The sequence below is a fragment of the Physella acuta genome, unplaced genomic scaffold (assembly GCF_028476545.2).
Source record: "Physella acuta isolate Inbredline_101_S28 unplaced genomic scaffold, ASM2847654v3 ptg000590l, whole genome shotgun sequence".
Classification (NCBI taxonomy): domain Eukaryota; kingdom Metazoa; phylum Mollusca; class Gastropoda; family Physidae; genus Physella; species Physella acuta.
Genome location: NW_026732109.1, coordinates 195,339 through 212,300, shown reverse-complemented (window position 1 = coordinate 212,300; position 16,962 = coordinate 195,339). Strand labels below are relative to the sequence as shown.

General features: G+C 36.7%; 1 protein-coding gene across 1 annotated transcript in view; it reads left to right on the top strand.

Annotated features, from left to right (window-relative positions):
* The first annotated feature begins 4,859 nt into the window (after window positions 1-4,859).
* Window positions 4,860-16,962, top strand: part of LOC131947232 (acid-sensing ion channel 1C-like) — a 53,332-nt gene continuing 41,229 nt past the window's right edge. Inside the window, exons 1-10 of the mRNA XM_059308379.1 lie at window positions 4,860-4,945; window positions 8,506-8,686; window positions 9,485-9,726; window positions 10,853-10,967; window positions 11,319-11,416; window positions 12,025-12,066; window positions 12,154-12,244; window positions 12,699-12,790; window positions 13,471-13,551; window positions 13,924-14,015. Of these exons, the coding sequence (XP_059164362.1) occupies window positions 8,585-8,686; window positions 9,485-9,726; window positions 10,853-10,967; window positions 11,319-11,416; window positions 12,025-12,066; window positions 12,154-12,244; window positions 12,699-12,790; window positions 13,471-13,551; window positions 13,924-14,015 (955 nt within the window). The 5' untranslated portion in view covers window positions 4,860-4,945; window positions 8,506-8,584. The remainder of the gene's footprint in view (window positions 4,946-8,505; window positions 8,687-9,484; window positions 9,727-10,852; window positions 10,968-11,318; window positions 11,417-12,024; window positions 12,067-12,153; window positions 12,245-12,698; window positions 12,791-13,470; window positions 13,552-13,923; window positions 14,016-16,962) is intronic.

Genomic DNA, 16,962 nt, shown 5'->3' with positions numbered 1-16,962 from the left:
AGCCAACTAGAGAGGAGCCTGTGAGCAGAGGCGTAGCGACCCTTCCCGGCGCCTGGGGACAAACTTTTCGATTTGCACCCCCTCCCCCCTCGAGATTTCGATTTGCACCCCCCTAAAACTTTCGATTTGCACCCCCCCCCCTCGAGATTTCCATTTGCACCCCCCCCCCCTCAAACTTTCGATTTGCACCGCCCTCAACCTTTCAATTTATTTTTCCAACCCAACATATGTCCCCCCCCACCGCCCCCCCCCCCACCTCGCTACGCTACTGCCTGTGAGGGGGACGAAAGATAGGAATGTACGTACTTGTAGAGAGTGGGGGGGGGGGGGAGTAATAGAGCAGGGTGGTGGAAGAATAAAATGGAGCTAGCCTAAACGGTTTTACCGTCACATTAGGTTCACAAATAAATTCACAAATAAATTAATAAGAGTATACCATTATAACAAAAAACATAAAAGTACGAAGATATACACTTTTAAAACAAAACAAAATATGTAACATTTGTTTTGTGTATTAAAACTAATTTATTGGCTGCAATGATAGTTTTTACTTTACATAAACCTTAATAGTGGGTCAATGGTAATGGCTATTGTCCGAGGTTTATGTTTAAGACGTTTATGTCAATAAGATGTCTAGGTGAACAGCTGTCCAAACATTAGGACATAATGGTCAATTAAAACAGGTGTCCAAACATTAGGATATCATTGTCTATTAAAACAGCTGTCCAAACATTAGGATATCATTGTCTATTAAAACAGCAGTCCAAACATTAGGACATCATTGTCTATTAAAACAGCTGTTCAAACATTAGGACATCATTGTCTATTCAAACAGCTGTCCAAACAATTAGGACATCATTGTCTATTAAAGCAGCTGTCCAAACATTAGGACATCATTGTCTATTAAAACAGCTGTCCAAACATTAGGACATCATTGTCTATTAAAACAGCTGTCCAAACATTAGGACATCATTGTCTATTAAAACAGCTGTCAAAACATTAGGACATCATTGTCTATTAAAACAGCTGTCAAAACATTAGGACATCAATGTTTATTAAAACAGCTGTCCAAACATTTAGGACATCATTGTCTATTCAAACAGCTGTCCAAACATTAGGACATCATTGTCTATTAAAACAGCTGTCCAAACAATTGGACATCATTGTCTATTAAAACAGCTGTCCAAACATTAGGACATCATTGTCTATTAAAACAGCTGTCCAAACATTAGGACATCATTGTCTATCAAAACAGCTGTCCAAACATTAAGACATCATTGTCTATTCAAACAGCTGTCCAAACATTAGGACATCATTGTCTATTCAAACAGCTGTCCAAACAATAGGACATCATTGTCTATTAAAACAGCTGTCCAAACATTAGGACATCATTGTCTATTCAAACAGCTGTCCAAACATTAGGACATCATTGTCTATTAAAACAGCTGTCCAAACATTAGGACATCATTGTCTATTTAAACAGCTGTCCAAACATTAGGACATCATTGTCTATTAAAACAGCTGTCCAAACATTAGGACATCATTGTCTATTAAAACAGCTGTCCAAACATTAGGACATCATTGTCTATTCAAACAGCTGTTAAACTGTGAGGACAGCATGGTGATAATGCCATGGTCCCAGCACCAGGCTAGGGTCTACAGACAGAACAGGATATCTCAGGTAGTGTGATGTGATTTGGTCTAGGACAGCAACCTATAGGCTGTTCGTGTCTGGCAGGTAGTGTGATGTGATTTGGTCTAGGGTAGACAGCAACCTACAGGCCTTTCGTGTCTGGCAATTAGTGTGATGTGATTTGGTGCAGGGCAAACAGCAACCTACAGGCTGTTTGTGTCTGGCAGGTGGTGTGATGTGATTTGGTCTAGGGCAGACAACAACCTACAGGCTGTTCGTGTCTGGTAATACAGGCAGGTAGTGTCATGTGATTTGGTCTAGGGCAGACAGCAACCTACAGGCTGTTCGTGTCTGGCAGGTAGTGTGATGTGATTTGGTCTAGGGCAGACAGCAACCTACAGGCTGTTCGTGTCTGGCAGGTAGTGTGATGTGATTTGGTCTAGGACAGCAACCTACAGGCCGTACGTGTCTGGAAACACAGGCAGGTAGTGTGATGTGATTTGGTCTAGGGCAGACAGCAACCTACAGGCTGTTCGTGTTAAGCAAGACAGCAGGTAGTGTGATGTGATTTGGTCTAGGGCAGACAGCAACCTACAGGCTGTTCGTGTCTGGCAGGTAGTGTGATGTGATTTGGTCTAGGGCAGCAACCTACAGGCCGTTCGTGTCTAGCAACACACGCTGGTAGTGTGATGTGATTTGGTCTAGGACAGACAGCAACCTACAGGCTGTTCGTGTTAAGCAAGACAGCAGGTAATGTAATGTGATTTGGTCTAGCTGTAACCAAAAGGCCGTTCGTGTCGGGCTACAAAGGCTCAAGATGTGCCACTTTCTACCCTCCGCCTTAGCCTACCTAGTTATACAAAAACCAGAACAAGTGATGCAAGGTTAAACATTTAATGATCAGGTGGGGAATTCCTCGCCTCGGTACAGTGGCTGTAGTTCAGGCGTAGATACACGCTGCATCGTCGCATGACACATCTATTCAGGCGTACACGCCTGGGAATCGGAATTTTTCTCCTGGCACGATTCTTTCCCTTTTATATAAAACAGGAGTGGTTTTTCCTGTACACACAGTTTAATCAACCAAATTGGGAGTCTATAGAAACTAAGTAAAGTGTTAGGACACTTAGGTAACTAGACTTTCGTATAACCAATTTTAAACATACTGTAGCCTACATAACTTAAAACTAGTTATTTTTATATTTTTTGTTGTTACAAACCTGTATAACAAAGTAAAATGATAAACATCCATAACTGACCTGATTGTATTTTAATGTACTCAGAAGTCTGTCAATTGTGAAGGATCCCGACACTGATTTTAAAAACACGGATTATTTTTTATTAGATGAGTTACATTACGGCTTGTTTCAGGGGCGTAGCGAAGGGGGGGGGGTGCGGACTGCACCGGGTGACACCAAGGGGGCGATACCAAGGCAAAAAATAGCAAAATATATAGAGAAAAACTTGAGGGGGGGGTTGCAAATCGAAAGTTTGAGTGGGGGGGGGGGGGGGCAAATTAAAAAAATGAAAGTTTGTCCCCGGGAAGGGTCGCTACGCCTCTGAGGTGGGGGGGGGGGTGACACCATTAAGTGCCGCACCGGGTGACACCCGAGCCCGCTACGCCACTGGCGTGTTTGTTATGTATTGTTTCGTCTTGAAGTAAAATGAAACGATCCACAAACCATTGTCCTGTGCTTACAACAGACAAACCGCTTTACAAACAATGGTTTTAGTATGCAATATTTATCTCTAGATTCCACTTTACTCAACCGTACGTTCGATCAAGCGCAATCTGTCATACTGAATTATAATCTGTATAATGTGTAATCTGATCCTTGTGCACAAGTAGCATTTTGTACGAATGACGTTGTGTGCTATAATGCTTGATATTAACATTTTATAACAAAATATTTATTCCGTACTAGCGTGCACATCTCGTGCGTTGCTGTGATCTCAGAAGAAAGATTGATGTAATATTTTTTAGAGTATTTCATCGACGCGTTACCTATCTTGTATTTTTAGACGTTTGACCTTCAGTACCACATACAATGAACTTCAAAAACCTGTGTGCTTTTGTCTATGAGGTTTTTCAATTGACTTGTTATACAATGGACATTGTCCACGGACATTGCGTACTACATAGATATTTTGGCCCAGACGATTTGACCCGTTAACGATGTTTTGCTAAGACTGTTTTGTGCCAGCAACTTTTTGTGTTATGTGTTTGGAGTAACATACGTGCTTATAATGTGTTTATTTTGGTATTTTACGCTTTTCTATGAAAGCCGTGTACCCACAACATTTTGCTTTGAAAAAAAAATTAACCAAATAAATCAGAGTCGTACGTTATCCATACTGAAACACCCTGTGTTTTTACTGGAGTAGAGATATGCTAAGACAAAAGTCACACTGACATGAATGGTTCATTGTTTTACCATAACAGTGTTCACATGTGAGCTAAACAATTATGTACACTACCACATTAAGTGTGTAGGTGTCCATAGATTATTAGAGATGTACTGTAAACTTACTGGAATGAGCATTTAAAATCAGTATGCGGACTTTTTAACCCTACAAAATATAAACTAAAACATTTTCAAATTAGGATTTAAAGCTTAAACATCTAATCACATTATTTTAGAGACTATTCTTTTTTACATCTTAATTTAAAACGTTCGAAAAATGCAACAAAAAAAAAAAAACGAAACAAATGTAAGCTGCTTTCGTTTTAAACGACTCATTTAATCATTCAAATTAGCCCGAGTTGTGCTATAGTGAGGGAAAAAAAAGAGAGTGTAAAATCGCTGTGTAACTCACCACCCTACTTCGTTGAATACATTAAAAGATTAAGTTAATCGATGCAAACCGCATAATTAATCGCGATGTGTTTTATTCGTTCTAAGTTTATTTATTTCATTAAACTAATGAACAACAAACAAAATTACGTGCCTACGATTCTGTATAAGTTGTATTTTAATATACCAAGCAGGCCATCATTTAGTTTTTCTTTAAAAAAAAACAAACCAGGACACGAATTAAGCCACGCCTTTAAGCTTTCGTATTTCCACCCCCAACTTTTGACAAATATACCAGATTGGTCGATGTAGGCCAAATTACGGTTTTTTAACCTGTTAACGGTATAACGCTGCTCAAGCGAAGAGGACAAACTGATATAATCAATATGTGCTTTTCATCGCTGTGTGCTACTGTGCATTGAGTGTTCGTGCTTCAGTTAAATCCACCAGTAGTTAGTGGACGTTAGGTAATGTGGTGACAAACAAATCTTTAAAGTTTCTATTGTAATAAACTGTGGTATGTTCGTTTTATCCTCTTTTATTAACGTAAGCTATGGACTATGTAAAGTGTAAACTATCACATTGCCGTAATTAATTAACATTTTATTTTTATTTTTAAACATGGTATTACGATTGTTTACTTGTTTTCAACTTTTGTATAGCATTAAAAAAAATATTTTAAATGGTTGACATCATGAAATGTATCTCTTTACTACGTTAGCATTTTACTGGTAGGTGTAAGGGGCAGTCGCAGGTTGGAATGAAATGTCTTAATGGTTAAAGTTTACCAGTGTATTCCTTGCAATGCTGTGATTACAAACCAAGTATATATCCCTTTAGCCTTGTGAAACGTACCATCCGTCTGTTATAATTATTCAAAGACTGTTATCAGGCTCAGCTGTCTGTGTGGCGGTTATTAGTTGTATTCATATGTAAAGGTAAACCGGTTTTCTATCTGTGGATGGGCTTTAAGAAAAGACGTGTTCTTAGCGCGGTTCATACATGTGTTTTATGTTTTTATCTGTGTTCCTACACGTGTTTTATTCTTTAGTAGGGTTCATACAGTGTTATTATTTCTTAGTTGGTTTCATGAAGTAAGTGTCATATATTTTTAGCCAGTTATATGCAAGTGTCTTATATTTTAGCTAGGTTAACTTTCAAAAATGGGTTAAGTAATGACCATAATTATGTTTGCTGTAATTTACTGAAATCTATTGTTATTCAATAAGTAAAGTGTTGGATTTTAACAAAGCATGAGGATTTAGTTGGCATTTCACACGCTCAACATTTTTATTTATGTTTGAAAAGATAACCATTCATGTATAACTATCACAACCTACACACATTTGTAAGATATTATTCTGCCGATGACGAAGAGTTCCGTAGTATCAGTACTGTTCGAGTTCAGCCAACCATGACCGTATTGCCGTGTTCCATTACTTATGTTTTTGCTACAGGCTCGCCTTTGTAAAGTGAAATACCGCGAAATAGTGGCGCTAACATAGATCAATTATAATGGTGATGATAAACTATCTGTATGTTATAATAGAGTTGAGGGAGAAAGTCAAGAAGAGTATTATTGTTATTCTAAAGACATCACATCATCAGGTGGTGCAGTATCTTTGGCGTCGGACTGTTAACTGTATTACTTCTGCTACAGTTGTAACAGATTTATTCGTATTCGTTATCACTCTTGTTATGTGGACTTGCTGACGTTGATTATTTATTTTGGTGAATGTTGTTTTGTTTCCTGTCATGGAACTGTCCATTTAAATTCTCAACTGAAAAGACTATCATGTTTTTAAACATAGGCGGAACAGCGAGGCCGCGAAAAATGAACCGAGAAGTATACAGGGAACATTATATATTGAAACTATGGTATACTAAGTACAAAGACACAATTAATTACAATTTAATTTGGTGTGTCTTAAGTAGGTGTGTAATGACACGTGTGTTCTGCTAGCGCAGAGTAAACATACGATCAGCACATCGCAATATGACGATCATAATTGATTGTGTAACATATACTAGGATACTAGGAAGTGAGGAGGGGAGGGGGCACTTGATATGTATGGGAGTGTTTGCTTAATTTTTTAATCCAAAAAATGTCAAGTAGCCTGGTTAGGAATGTGTGCAGCACGCAGAGGCGTAGCGAGGGGGGGGGGGCGGGGGCGGGGGGGGGGGGGTTGGGGACATATGTCCCCGGGCGCCGACCTTAGGGGGGGGCGCCAAATTGAAAGTTTGAGGGGGTGCAAATGGAAAGTTCGAGGGGGGGTGCAAAAAGGAAAGTTTGAGGGGGGATGGTGCAAATGAAAAGTTCGAGGGAGGGGGTGCAAATCAAAAGTTCGAGGGGGGAGGGGTGCAAATCGAAAGTTTGTCACCGGGCGCCGGGAAGGGTCGCTACGCCTCTGGCTGCACGGTAAATTTGTAAATTAGCACACTCGCTTTTAACTACAATATATCTTTATTATTATAACCAGTTATGGCTAGTACATTTTTGCTGTGGCTGAATTTTCATCAGTGTTTGGTAAATAGTGTTAATTATATATTTTTCTGACTATTATTTTGCAGAAGTAAAATATATTTGTATTAGTATGGTACGTTCAGTATTATCATTCCATTTTAGTATACACACCATTTATTTTTGTATCGTTTTATTTGACTGTAGGTTAGTCTGTTGGTGTGTGTGTATCATGATGCAGTGGCGTAGCGAGGTCGGGTATCACCCGATGCGGCACTTAATGGTGTCACTCCCCCAGAGGCGTAGCGACCCTTCCCGGTGACAAACTTTCAATTTTAGATTTGCAACCCCCCCCCCCCCAAACTTTCGATTTGCACCCCCCCCTCCCTCAAACTTTCGATTTGCACATCTTAAAACACTATTTAACACTCGAATTAATCACTTAATTAAGTGGAATAATTATTTTTCTCTATATATTTTGCTATTTTTGCCTTGGTGTCACCCCCTTAATTGGTGTCACCCGGTGCAATCCGCACCCACGCCCTCGCCCCTCGCTACGCCTCTGTCATGATGTGCATACATATGTGTGTTTCTACGTATGTTGGTGGGTTTTTCTATATGTTTGTGACAGAGACAAAGCGACCCATTACAGCACACACTGCTAACGATCAATTTCCCACACCCCCTACAGCTAGAACGTTTGGTGGCACTTTGTACCATTCATGTTTAGATAAAAATTTATTGTGGTGCCACACATATTTCATGTCAATAACCGTTATATTAGAATCTAAAGCCTTGAAGCTGTTTAGTGTCATAACTTTGTGTATGATTTAAAAATTCAGCATTAATGAGTTGTTTTTTTAAATTTTAGTCTAGCGCTTTCGGCGTCTCGTAGGGTTCGGCGGCCGCCCCACCCGCCCTCACATAGCTATGTATCTTTCTCTGTATGTCGGTGTGTGTATTTGTGTCTGTGTATGTCAGAAGATATGTCTGTGTCGCCTATATATGTATCTATTCACGGTTTGGCACACTGTATTGCCATTACTTTACTTGTAAATTTTTAATGTCTTTCTTTTTTTTTTTGCTTCTGAAACTTTTGTATTTATTATTCAATTTCCTATATTATTTTTAATAGTACCACTCATGAACTTAATCTAAAAGGCAATAATGAGATAAAACCACTTTAACTACCTACATTTGAACTTTAAAATATGGTTTTAACTCCCTGTTAAAAGCAGTTTGTTTTACACACAAATCAATCATTGGTTTATTGAACGATTTTATCGGGTCAATTGATCTAGACCTAGCATTGCCAAACCGTCCGGTTCAATTAATCATGTATGTTGAACTGCTTTCATTATCCATTCGTAAATGAGACGCGAACTCTAGTATTAAAAATATCTTGGTTACAATTTTACTTTTAATACATAGCTTTCTGGATATGGTCGATTACAAATTCCAATAACATAATGCGTTAGATAATTCAATATTAAAATATACTCAATCAATAAGTGCTTGCTAATGGAATTACAATAAACTAGTAGCTAGTCAAGTTTTCAGCAATCGTTTGTATGTGCTATTTTCTAGCAGCTATTGTTTTATGTTCTACACTCTAGATATAGTGTGACGCAGCTGTTAAGTAAAACCCCATAGACATATGAAAGAAGATTGGAAGCGTAGAACCAAGCCATCAGTATGAACAACAAACGAAACCCGTACTACATTGGTTATGAACACAATGACCACGGCTACTCTGATCCTTACCTTGACAGTGGTGCAACATCCAAACAAAACTACGTAAGTATTCATTAAAATGGTGATTGTAGATGTATGTTAAACATTATTAAAAAATATATACAAATACAGATCTTCATCGTTTAAACGTTATCCTTTGCAACAAGTTTTAATGTGTACATTTTACTGCATAACCCAACGCATGAATGACACATTTCTATTTATTATCCGTTTCTCTACAAGTTAAACTTGGAGATAAATGTTAAACACGGCGGTTAAACTTGTAAATTAAAGACATTACGGTTAATACATTAGTTCTAACCAACGTAAATCTCTTGATTTTTAAATCTAATATTGTAATGACGAAAGAAGCGCAGAGTTTTAAAATATTCAAACATATTGAATTAAACTCATGGGCTCAGTCTTAAGGATATCATATTTCAATTAACCTTGCTTGATTCGGGGAAAGGAAAAGTGATAACCGTTAAGCATAATTCTGACGACACGGTCTCTTAATATACAGGGCTCAGAGAAACAGCTGAAATCCACTTCATCTGTCCCTTATACCTTCTGGTATACTAGGGTCTATTATTGTACATTTTCTTCTATAATGACGTATGTAAAATACTAACATACTGTATATAGACATACACGAACAACTCTGATCTCAAACTAAATATTCATAGAATAGCAAATTAGTGTATTTCTGTAAAATAATTACAGAACTTTACATTTTTTATGTATTATTAAGTTAAGATAAGTACCGTATTAGTTATCTTATTAAGTTCACATCAAAGTATTCTACACCGTTGACATGGATAAGTTTAATTTTAAAATAATACAACGTGTTTGGCATTTCAGGGACATGATGTGGAACAAACTAATCAGAGGTCTGGTCCACGAACAGAATCCCCAGCAAAACGACCAAGGAAGAAAAGGAAGGAGACGGCGGAAGGTTTGGCGTACATCGTTGAAAAGTTCGCGGACATCACATCCCTCAATGGGATGCCGTACATCGTCCGATCCAGAACGTGTTTCGTCAAAATTGTGTGGACCATTTTATTTCTGGCAGCCGTTGGAGCTATGATATACCACTTATACAGGTGAGTGGGAGCTATGATATACCACTTATACAGGTGAGTGGGAGCTATGATATACCACTTATACAGGTGGGTGGGAGCTATGATATACCACTTATACAGGTGAGTGGGAGCTATGATATACCACTTATACAGGTGAGTGGGAGCTATGATATACCACTTATACAGGTGAGTGGGAGCTATGATATACCACTTATACAGGTGGGTGGGAGCTATGATATACCACTTATACAGGTGAGTGGGAGCTATGATATACCACTTATACAGGTGAGTGGGAGCTATGATATACCACTTATACAGGTGAGTGGGAGCTATGATATACCACTTATACAGGTGGGTGGGAGCTATGATATACCACTTATACAGGTGAGTGGGAGCTATGATATACCACTTATACAGGTGGGTGGGAGCTATGATATACCACTTATACAGGTGAGTGGGAGCTATGATATACCACTTATACAGGTGAGTGGGAGCTATGATATACCACTTATACAGGTGAGTGGGAGCTATGATATACCACTTATACAGGTGGGTGGGAGCTATGATATACCACTTATACAGGTGGGTGGGAGCTATGATATACCACTTATACAGGTGAGTGGGAGCTATGATATACCACTTATACAGGTGAGTGGGAGCTATGATATACCACTTATACAGGTGAGTGAGAGCTATGATATACCACTTATACAGGTGGGTTGTTGAGTGGTGATTACATTATACAAGAGAAATGTTTAACTTTTTATTGTACCTTTTTGGAGGTGAGTTAATGCAATTGTGTTGACGTATTTATGATGTTGACATTAAGATGGATGGAAACAGGCATTGTTAATAAAATAACAATGTAGACTTTAAGTATTATTTCATAGGTAGACTCAGGTAAGCAACAAAGACATTTTTAGTAACATAGTGTTACAGTGAACGGAAGCGATTCATTCTTTAAATCCTAGTCGGCACTTTACGATTATACAAGTGACAACCAATTTGTAAAAGACCCTTGTATAATACCCTTGTAAAATACCGTGTATAAAAACCTTGTGTACTACCATTGTTTTACACCCTCTTCACAAATAGCAATAGACAAGTGGTAATCAATATGTGTAGGCCTACTACTATTTCATTTCAGCCTCTTGACAAAATTCTTTGACTACAACAAAACGTCCAAGGTGAGCCTGAACTTCAGTACCCTCCCTTTCCCAGCCGTGACTATCTGCAACGTCAACGTTCTGCGGAAATCTAAGGTACGTGTTGCTTGATCTTTCAATTACAACGCGGTGTGAAAATGTCTGGAAAACAATATATTAACATAAAAAAACAAAACTTTCCACTTTCAGCGACCTATCTTCCGTGTTGATAAAAAAAGAACGAAAAATTAATATAGAATTCTGTCTAATTAAGCAATTTACTCCGTTTTTATTTAATTTTAAAGAAAAAGTTACTATACACGTATCTATATTTCACTAGTCGAAATAAAATCTTGTGTTTAAAACCAATCATATTTTATTAATGTATATGCTTGTGTTTACATACATTCATGTTTTACAACAAAAACAAAAATACGCTTTTACACCAATTCATGTTTATTTCACCAGTTAGAAAATTCATCAATTGACAATATTCAAGACCTTGTAGCCAAAATGAACCCGGAAGCTATTAAACAGAAAGTTGACGATTGCACGGTTGAAGGAGAGTAAGTAGCTTAACGTATGTGTGTTCTGTCTGCAAACACATTAACTGAAGATACACATTTCTAACAATGTGTATTTAATGCTTAAATTATATGTTGTATCAATCCCTTATACTGCAACAAAGCTGTAGAAAAATTAAGCTTTTAAAATATAGTCAACGGGAGGATATAGTTTGACTTGAATAACTAGCCAGTTAATAGGTGACACTTTTTTTAAAAGGGATGTGTTGTGACGTGGACGTTGTAATAATGACCATTTTTATGTGTAGATGTATGCGCGCCTGTTTGTCTGGCTGATGTGACAGAAAAAACTTCAACTTTCAAGGGAGGGAGGGAATGCAGATTGAAACAATTTCATAAAGCACATTCAGACGATAAGTTGAGTGTGGGTGGCGTGGCCTAGCGGTAGAGCGTTAGCCCGATAGTCTTCAGATCGAATCCGGAATTAACCCAGTATAACGTTCCTGAGTTCACCCAGCTCTAATAGGTACCTAACTCATAATATATAAATAAAGACTGTTGGGTATTGTGCTGACCACTCTATCCCCTTGTTTGCCGAGGTCATTGAAACAGATTAACTATACCTCATCTATTATATTCTCCTATCAAAGGTGGAAATATGATGATGATGTTGATGTGTTTCTTGAAGAACCGTGCTAATAACATCACATATACTAATGACTTCGTATATGCCAAGTATAAACATGTATTGTACATATATGTAACATTTATTTTTTTAGGGATGAAGACATTGGAGTTTGTTTGGATAGAATTCTCAAAAGTATTATCATGTCGATGTACGACTATGATGAAGATAATGCTATAGACAATGTAAGAATTACATACATATCATGATCTAGCCAAGTATGTATACAATGTTTATGTTTACCTAAAGCGTACAGAAGGCCAGATGTAATGCTTTAAAGCTATTTTTTTAAATGTAGCCTACATACAATTGTTAAATTGTTTTTTTTTTCAATTTGTTCATACATGCAGTATAATAAAATTAATAATGAGGAGCAATGAAAATATCCGCCCTTTTCTAAAGCACACAAGCTGTTTTTTCATATCATATTTAAAAATGTCGTCGATTTTCGACTTCGGATAGAATAAATTTTAATGTTACCAAAAAGCATTGAATATTTAAAAACAAACATGTTACTAACTAATAATGTATGTTACTTTAACGTTTTAAAAAAAAAAACAAGAATGAATTTACAAATAGGTTTTCAATGTAAAGCTAATATAGTACTGTGTATTAACTGAATAAATTATTATGATCAAGGATTACCCGGATACATGGGAGTCTACTGGACAGGAGTCCGTCTTTGATGCTTTAGACAAAATTTTCAAAGAATATTACTTGAATCTATCAGCGTAAGTTTGATTCAATACATGCATTCATACAAGCCAGGCCTATAGGATAAGATTTTTTTTATTCATAGTGGAGTACAAATCCTTAATTGCGAGATGAACAATACATTACTATATCTAGTTGGATATTAGACAAAATCAATACATGACCCCAGTGGCGTATCCAGGATCGTCTCAAGGGGGGGGGGGTTCCAATTTTTACCCGGGGACAAACTTTCGATTTGAACCCCCCCCCCCCCTCAAACTTTCGATTTGCACCCCCCCCCCCTCAAACTTTCGATTTGCACCCCCCCCCCCCCCCTCAAACTTTCGATTTGCACCCCCCCCCTCATACTTTTTATATATACCGACGGGTCTATGGGGGGGGGGGGTTATGACCCCCCCTAACCCCCCCCTGCCTACGCCACTGCATGACCCGTATAATATAATGTAATAAATTCCTTTCGAATATTGTTTCACACTGGTAAATATGTACGTTAAGAAATCATATTTCGTTAGTAATAACTATTCTTATTTTTCCATTTTACTGTCCATAAACTATAAATACAAATGTGTTTGATTATTATTAATAAGAACAATAAATGTAATTTAAAAAAATAAATTCAAAATCTGTTTGCTAAATGAACAATTTATAAAATCTTAAGAAATAAATAACAATAATATTTCCTACGTTGATGATACAGAGATACACGAAAGGAGATAGGGCACCAGGTTAACGACATGGTTTTACAATGCTCTTTCGCTGGGAAGCGATGTTTTCCTGAGTAAGTTATGTTTACGTACTGTAACTAGAAATCACAAGTTTTGTTGGACAAAAATTGTAAATAAGAGTGCATTGTAATAGGGGGTCGTCCATAAATGACGTCAAACTCGTAGGGGGAGGGGGGGGGGTCCGTAATTTTGTGACGGTGTGTGACGGAGGGAAGTGGGAGGTAAAAATCGTCCCAAAAAAGCGTGACATCATTTATGGATGACCCCATAACAAATCCTGGCAAGTTAAACAAATTTATAATTAACATAATTATCATGATATAATTATTCAACTAGTCATGGCAAAAAGACAAATCATATTTGAATTAAAACTACTTTATAATGAAATGTCACTTATTAACATCATGTACTTATTTTTAAACCAGCAACTTTACCCATGTGTTCTCTGAGAACTATGGGAACTGCTACACACTACAGTACGACAAATTTATTGTGCGTAAAAGTGGACCCTCTGGTGGTAAGTAGTTATGTTGTTAGCAGTTTAAAATATAACATTGTTTTTTTTTCTAATTACACTCGCTGATCAGTTAATCGCTCTTAAAAAAAGAACAATGTGCTTTCATTTTTTATTACCGGTCGAACAATAAACAAAATAGTTGTATTTTATGATGAAAAGACATAAGATTCATCATGATTAAACAATTTTGAACATCCATTTTGTTACTTACATGTAAAACTTAAACTGATATTATAATATATTTAAAAAAAAAACGTGTATAAGACTTTCAAGATTACTGATTAGCATGTACGAATAAAATAAAAAATAATGCTAGATCATATCTATTATTTTATATTTAAATTCTATTATGTTTTAATTATAGACACCTCATCATATACACTGGATATATGTCCCACAGTATGAACTTTCTTGTACCGTGCAGGTCTAGAGCTAACCCTTTTCATAGAGACAAACGAGTACCTACCAGGCATCACACACAACAAGGGGGTCAGGGTCGTCATCCACGAGCAAGGTACGGTGCCGTTTCCAGACGAGGAGGGGCTGAGTGTCATGCCAGGGACCAACACATATATCGGAATTAAGCAGGTAAATGTTACATCAGATAACTATCAAAATAGTTTCTTAGAATAGTTCCAATATGGGCACAGGTAACTGGTACATCAGGCAACTATAAAAATAGCTTGTTAGAATAGCACCAACACATATATCGGCATTAAGCAGGTAACTATTACATCGGAAAACTATCAAAATAGTTTCTTAGTATAGTTCCAATATGGGCACAGGTAACTGGTACATCAGGCAACTATAAAAATAGCTTGTTAAAATAGCACCAATACATATATAGGTATTAAGAGGTAACTGTTACATCAGAAAACTATCAAAATAGCTTGTTAGAATAGCACCAATATCGGCACAGGTAAATGTTACATCAGAAAACTATCAACATAATTTGTTAGAATAGCACCAATACATATATCGGCATTAAGCAGTTAACTGTTACATCAGAAAACTATCAAAATAGCTTTTTAGAATAGCACCAACACATATATCGGCATTAAGCAGTTAACTGTTACATCAGAAAACTATCAAAATAGTTTGTGAGAATAGCACCAACACATATATCGGCATTAAGCAGGTAACTGTTACAACAGAAAACTATCAAAATAGCTTTTTAGAATAATAATCTCCAGAAATCATTATTATTATTTTAATACCTACACACACACAAAAATCAACAACATAATTTTTGCCTGTTAACTTACTTATTTAAGTTCATTTCACAGTTAATTAGTATATCGGGATCAAACATGTTTTATTATTTCAAGCAGTTTTTATGAATAACAAGGATACAAAAGGAAACACATGATTAGGTTGTAAATGCGATCAGTATTGTACTATATCTGTTCAGTCCTATCGTGTCCAATTAAGTTAACATCCCACCATTCCCTTACACAAGTGTTTCGTGGGATTAGTGAACAACAATCATCGTGAAAAATGTAAAAAAAAATAAAGTTGAGATATTTTTATTAATTCCACTTTCTATTACATTTATAATTCAAACCTTTTGTCGGGATAAAAAAAATGTCGAATACATTTGTAATTAGGCTTTGCGTTGTGTGAATAGGTGAATGTCCAGCGACTGTCGTCCCCCTGGGGAAAGTGTACAGTTGATGACTACAGGAAGAAGTACAACAGGGTCTACACCAGAAACGTAAGCTTTATTCACACGATATACTTTACACTATATCACTATACATAGAATATTTATTTTTAAAAAAAAGTATTTTATCCAGTTTGTTATGGTGTAGTTATAGTTTAAACAATAATTTTTTCAGACTTGTCAGAGTATTTGTGTACAAAACTACATTCGTAATAAGTGCCTTTGTATTGATGAGCGAGACCAGGAAATCAATGCGATTCTTGGAAATGTGAACAATTTAACCAGTTGCGACAACGATACACGTAAGTACAACACAATTTTTACATGAATTAATTTCGTAAATATACTCAAAGCGGCTTTTACTTTTTTTTTTTCAAAAGTCAATTACATGAACACAAATTATAAAGGAGCATTTATTGTATACGTTTGTATCAATAACGTTTACAAAGGTCTATAATCTGTGCACATAAAAATATTAAAATTGATGTTACACTTTTAATATATTGATTAAAGCTAGCATAAAAATCACATCATTGCCAACATAATATAACAATGTTATACTTGAACCATATTTCACGAATGAGTGTGGCTATTTAGTTATATTATGTGTAAACATTCTGTGTTCTATCACAAAATAAATATCCATGTATGTGTAGAACAAAGATGCCTTTCAACGGTGACCTTTAACCTTGAGAAGATACCATGTGACTGTAGCAATCCATGCAAGTAAGTGTAGTTTATAATATACTAGCCGTCCCGGCCCAGCCATACAAAGGCCTCTGAGAAAAACCTATTTGTAAATTACCATGACTTCTTTGTTTTTTTAGCAGCATATACCCTGCTTTGCCCGAGTTTAGGAAATATATTACTTTTCTAAATAACCATAACCACAACCATGGAAAAACAAAACATAAGCACACAAAAACGCAATTATAACAAAAACGCAAACCCATACAAAGACGAAAAAAAAAGAAACACAATCACAAAAGTAGCAGAAAAGCAAATACAAGAGTAAACGCAAATGTAAACGCAACTCAACACAAACCCAAACGGAAACATAAACCCAAACGCAACGCAAACATAAACATAATATAAACACAAACGCCAACACAAACACCACCACAAACGCAAACACAAACGCAAGCGCCAACACAAACACAAAGATAAACACAAACGCAAACCTATAAGCACCAATAACGCAGAACATAAACACAAAGTTAAATGTAAAGAGAAAAGCATATTGCTCGCAGTATAGCCCGGGGCGCTAAACCGCAGGCTGCCGGG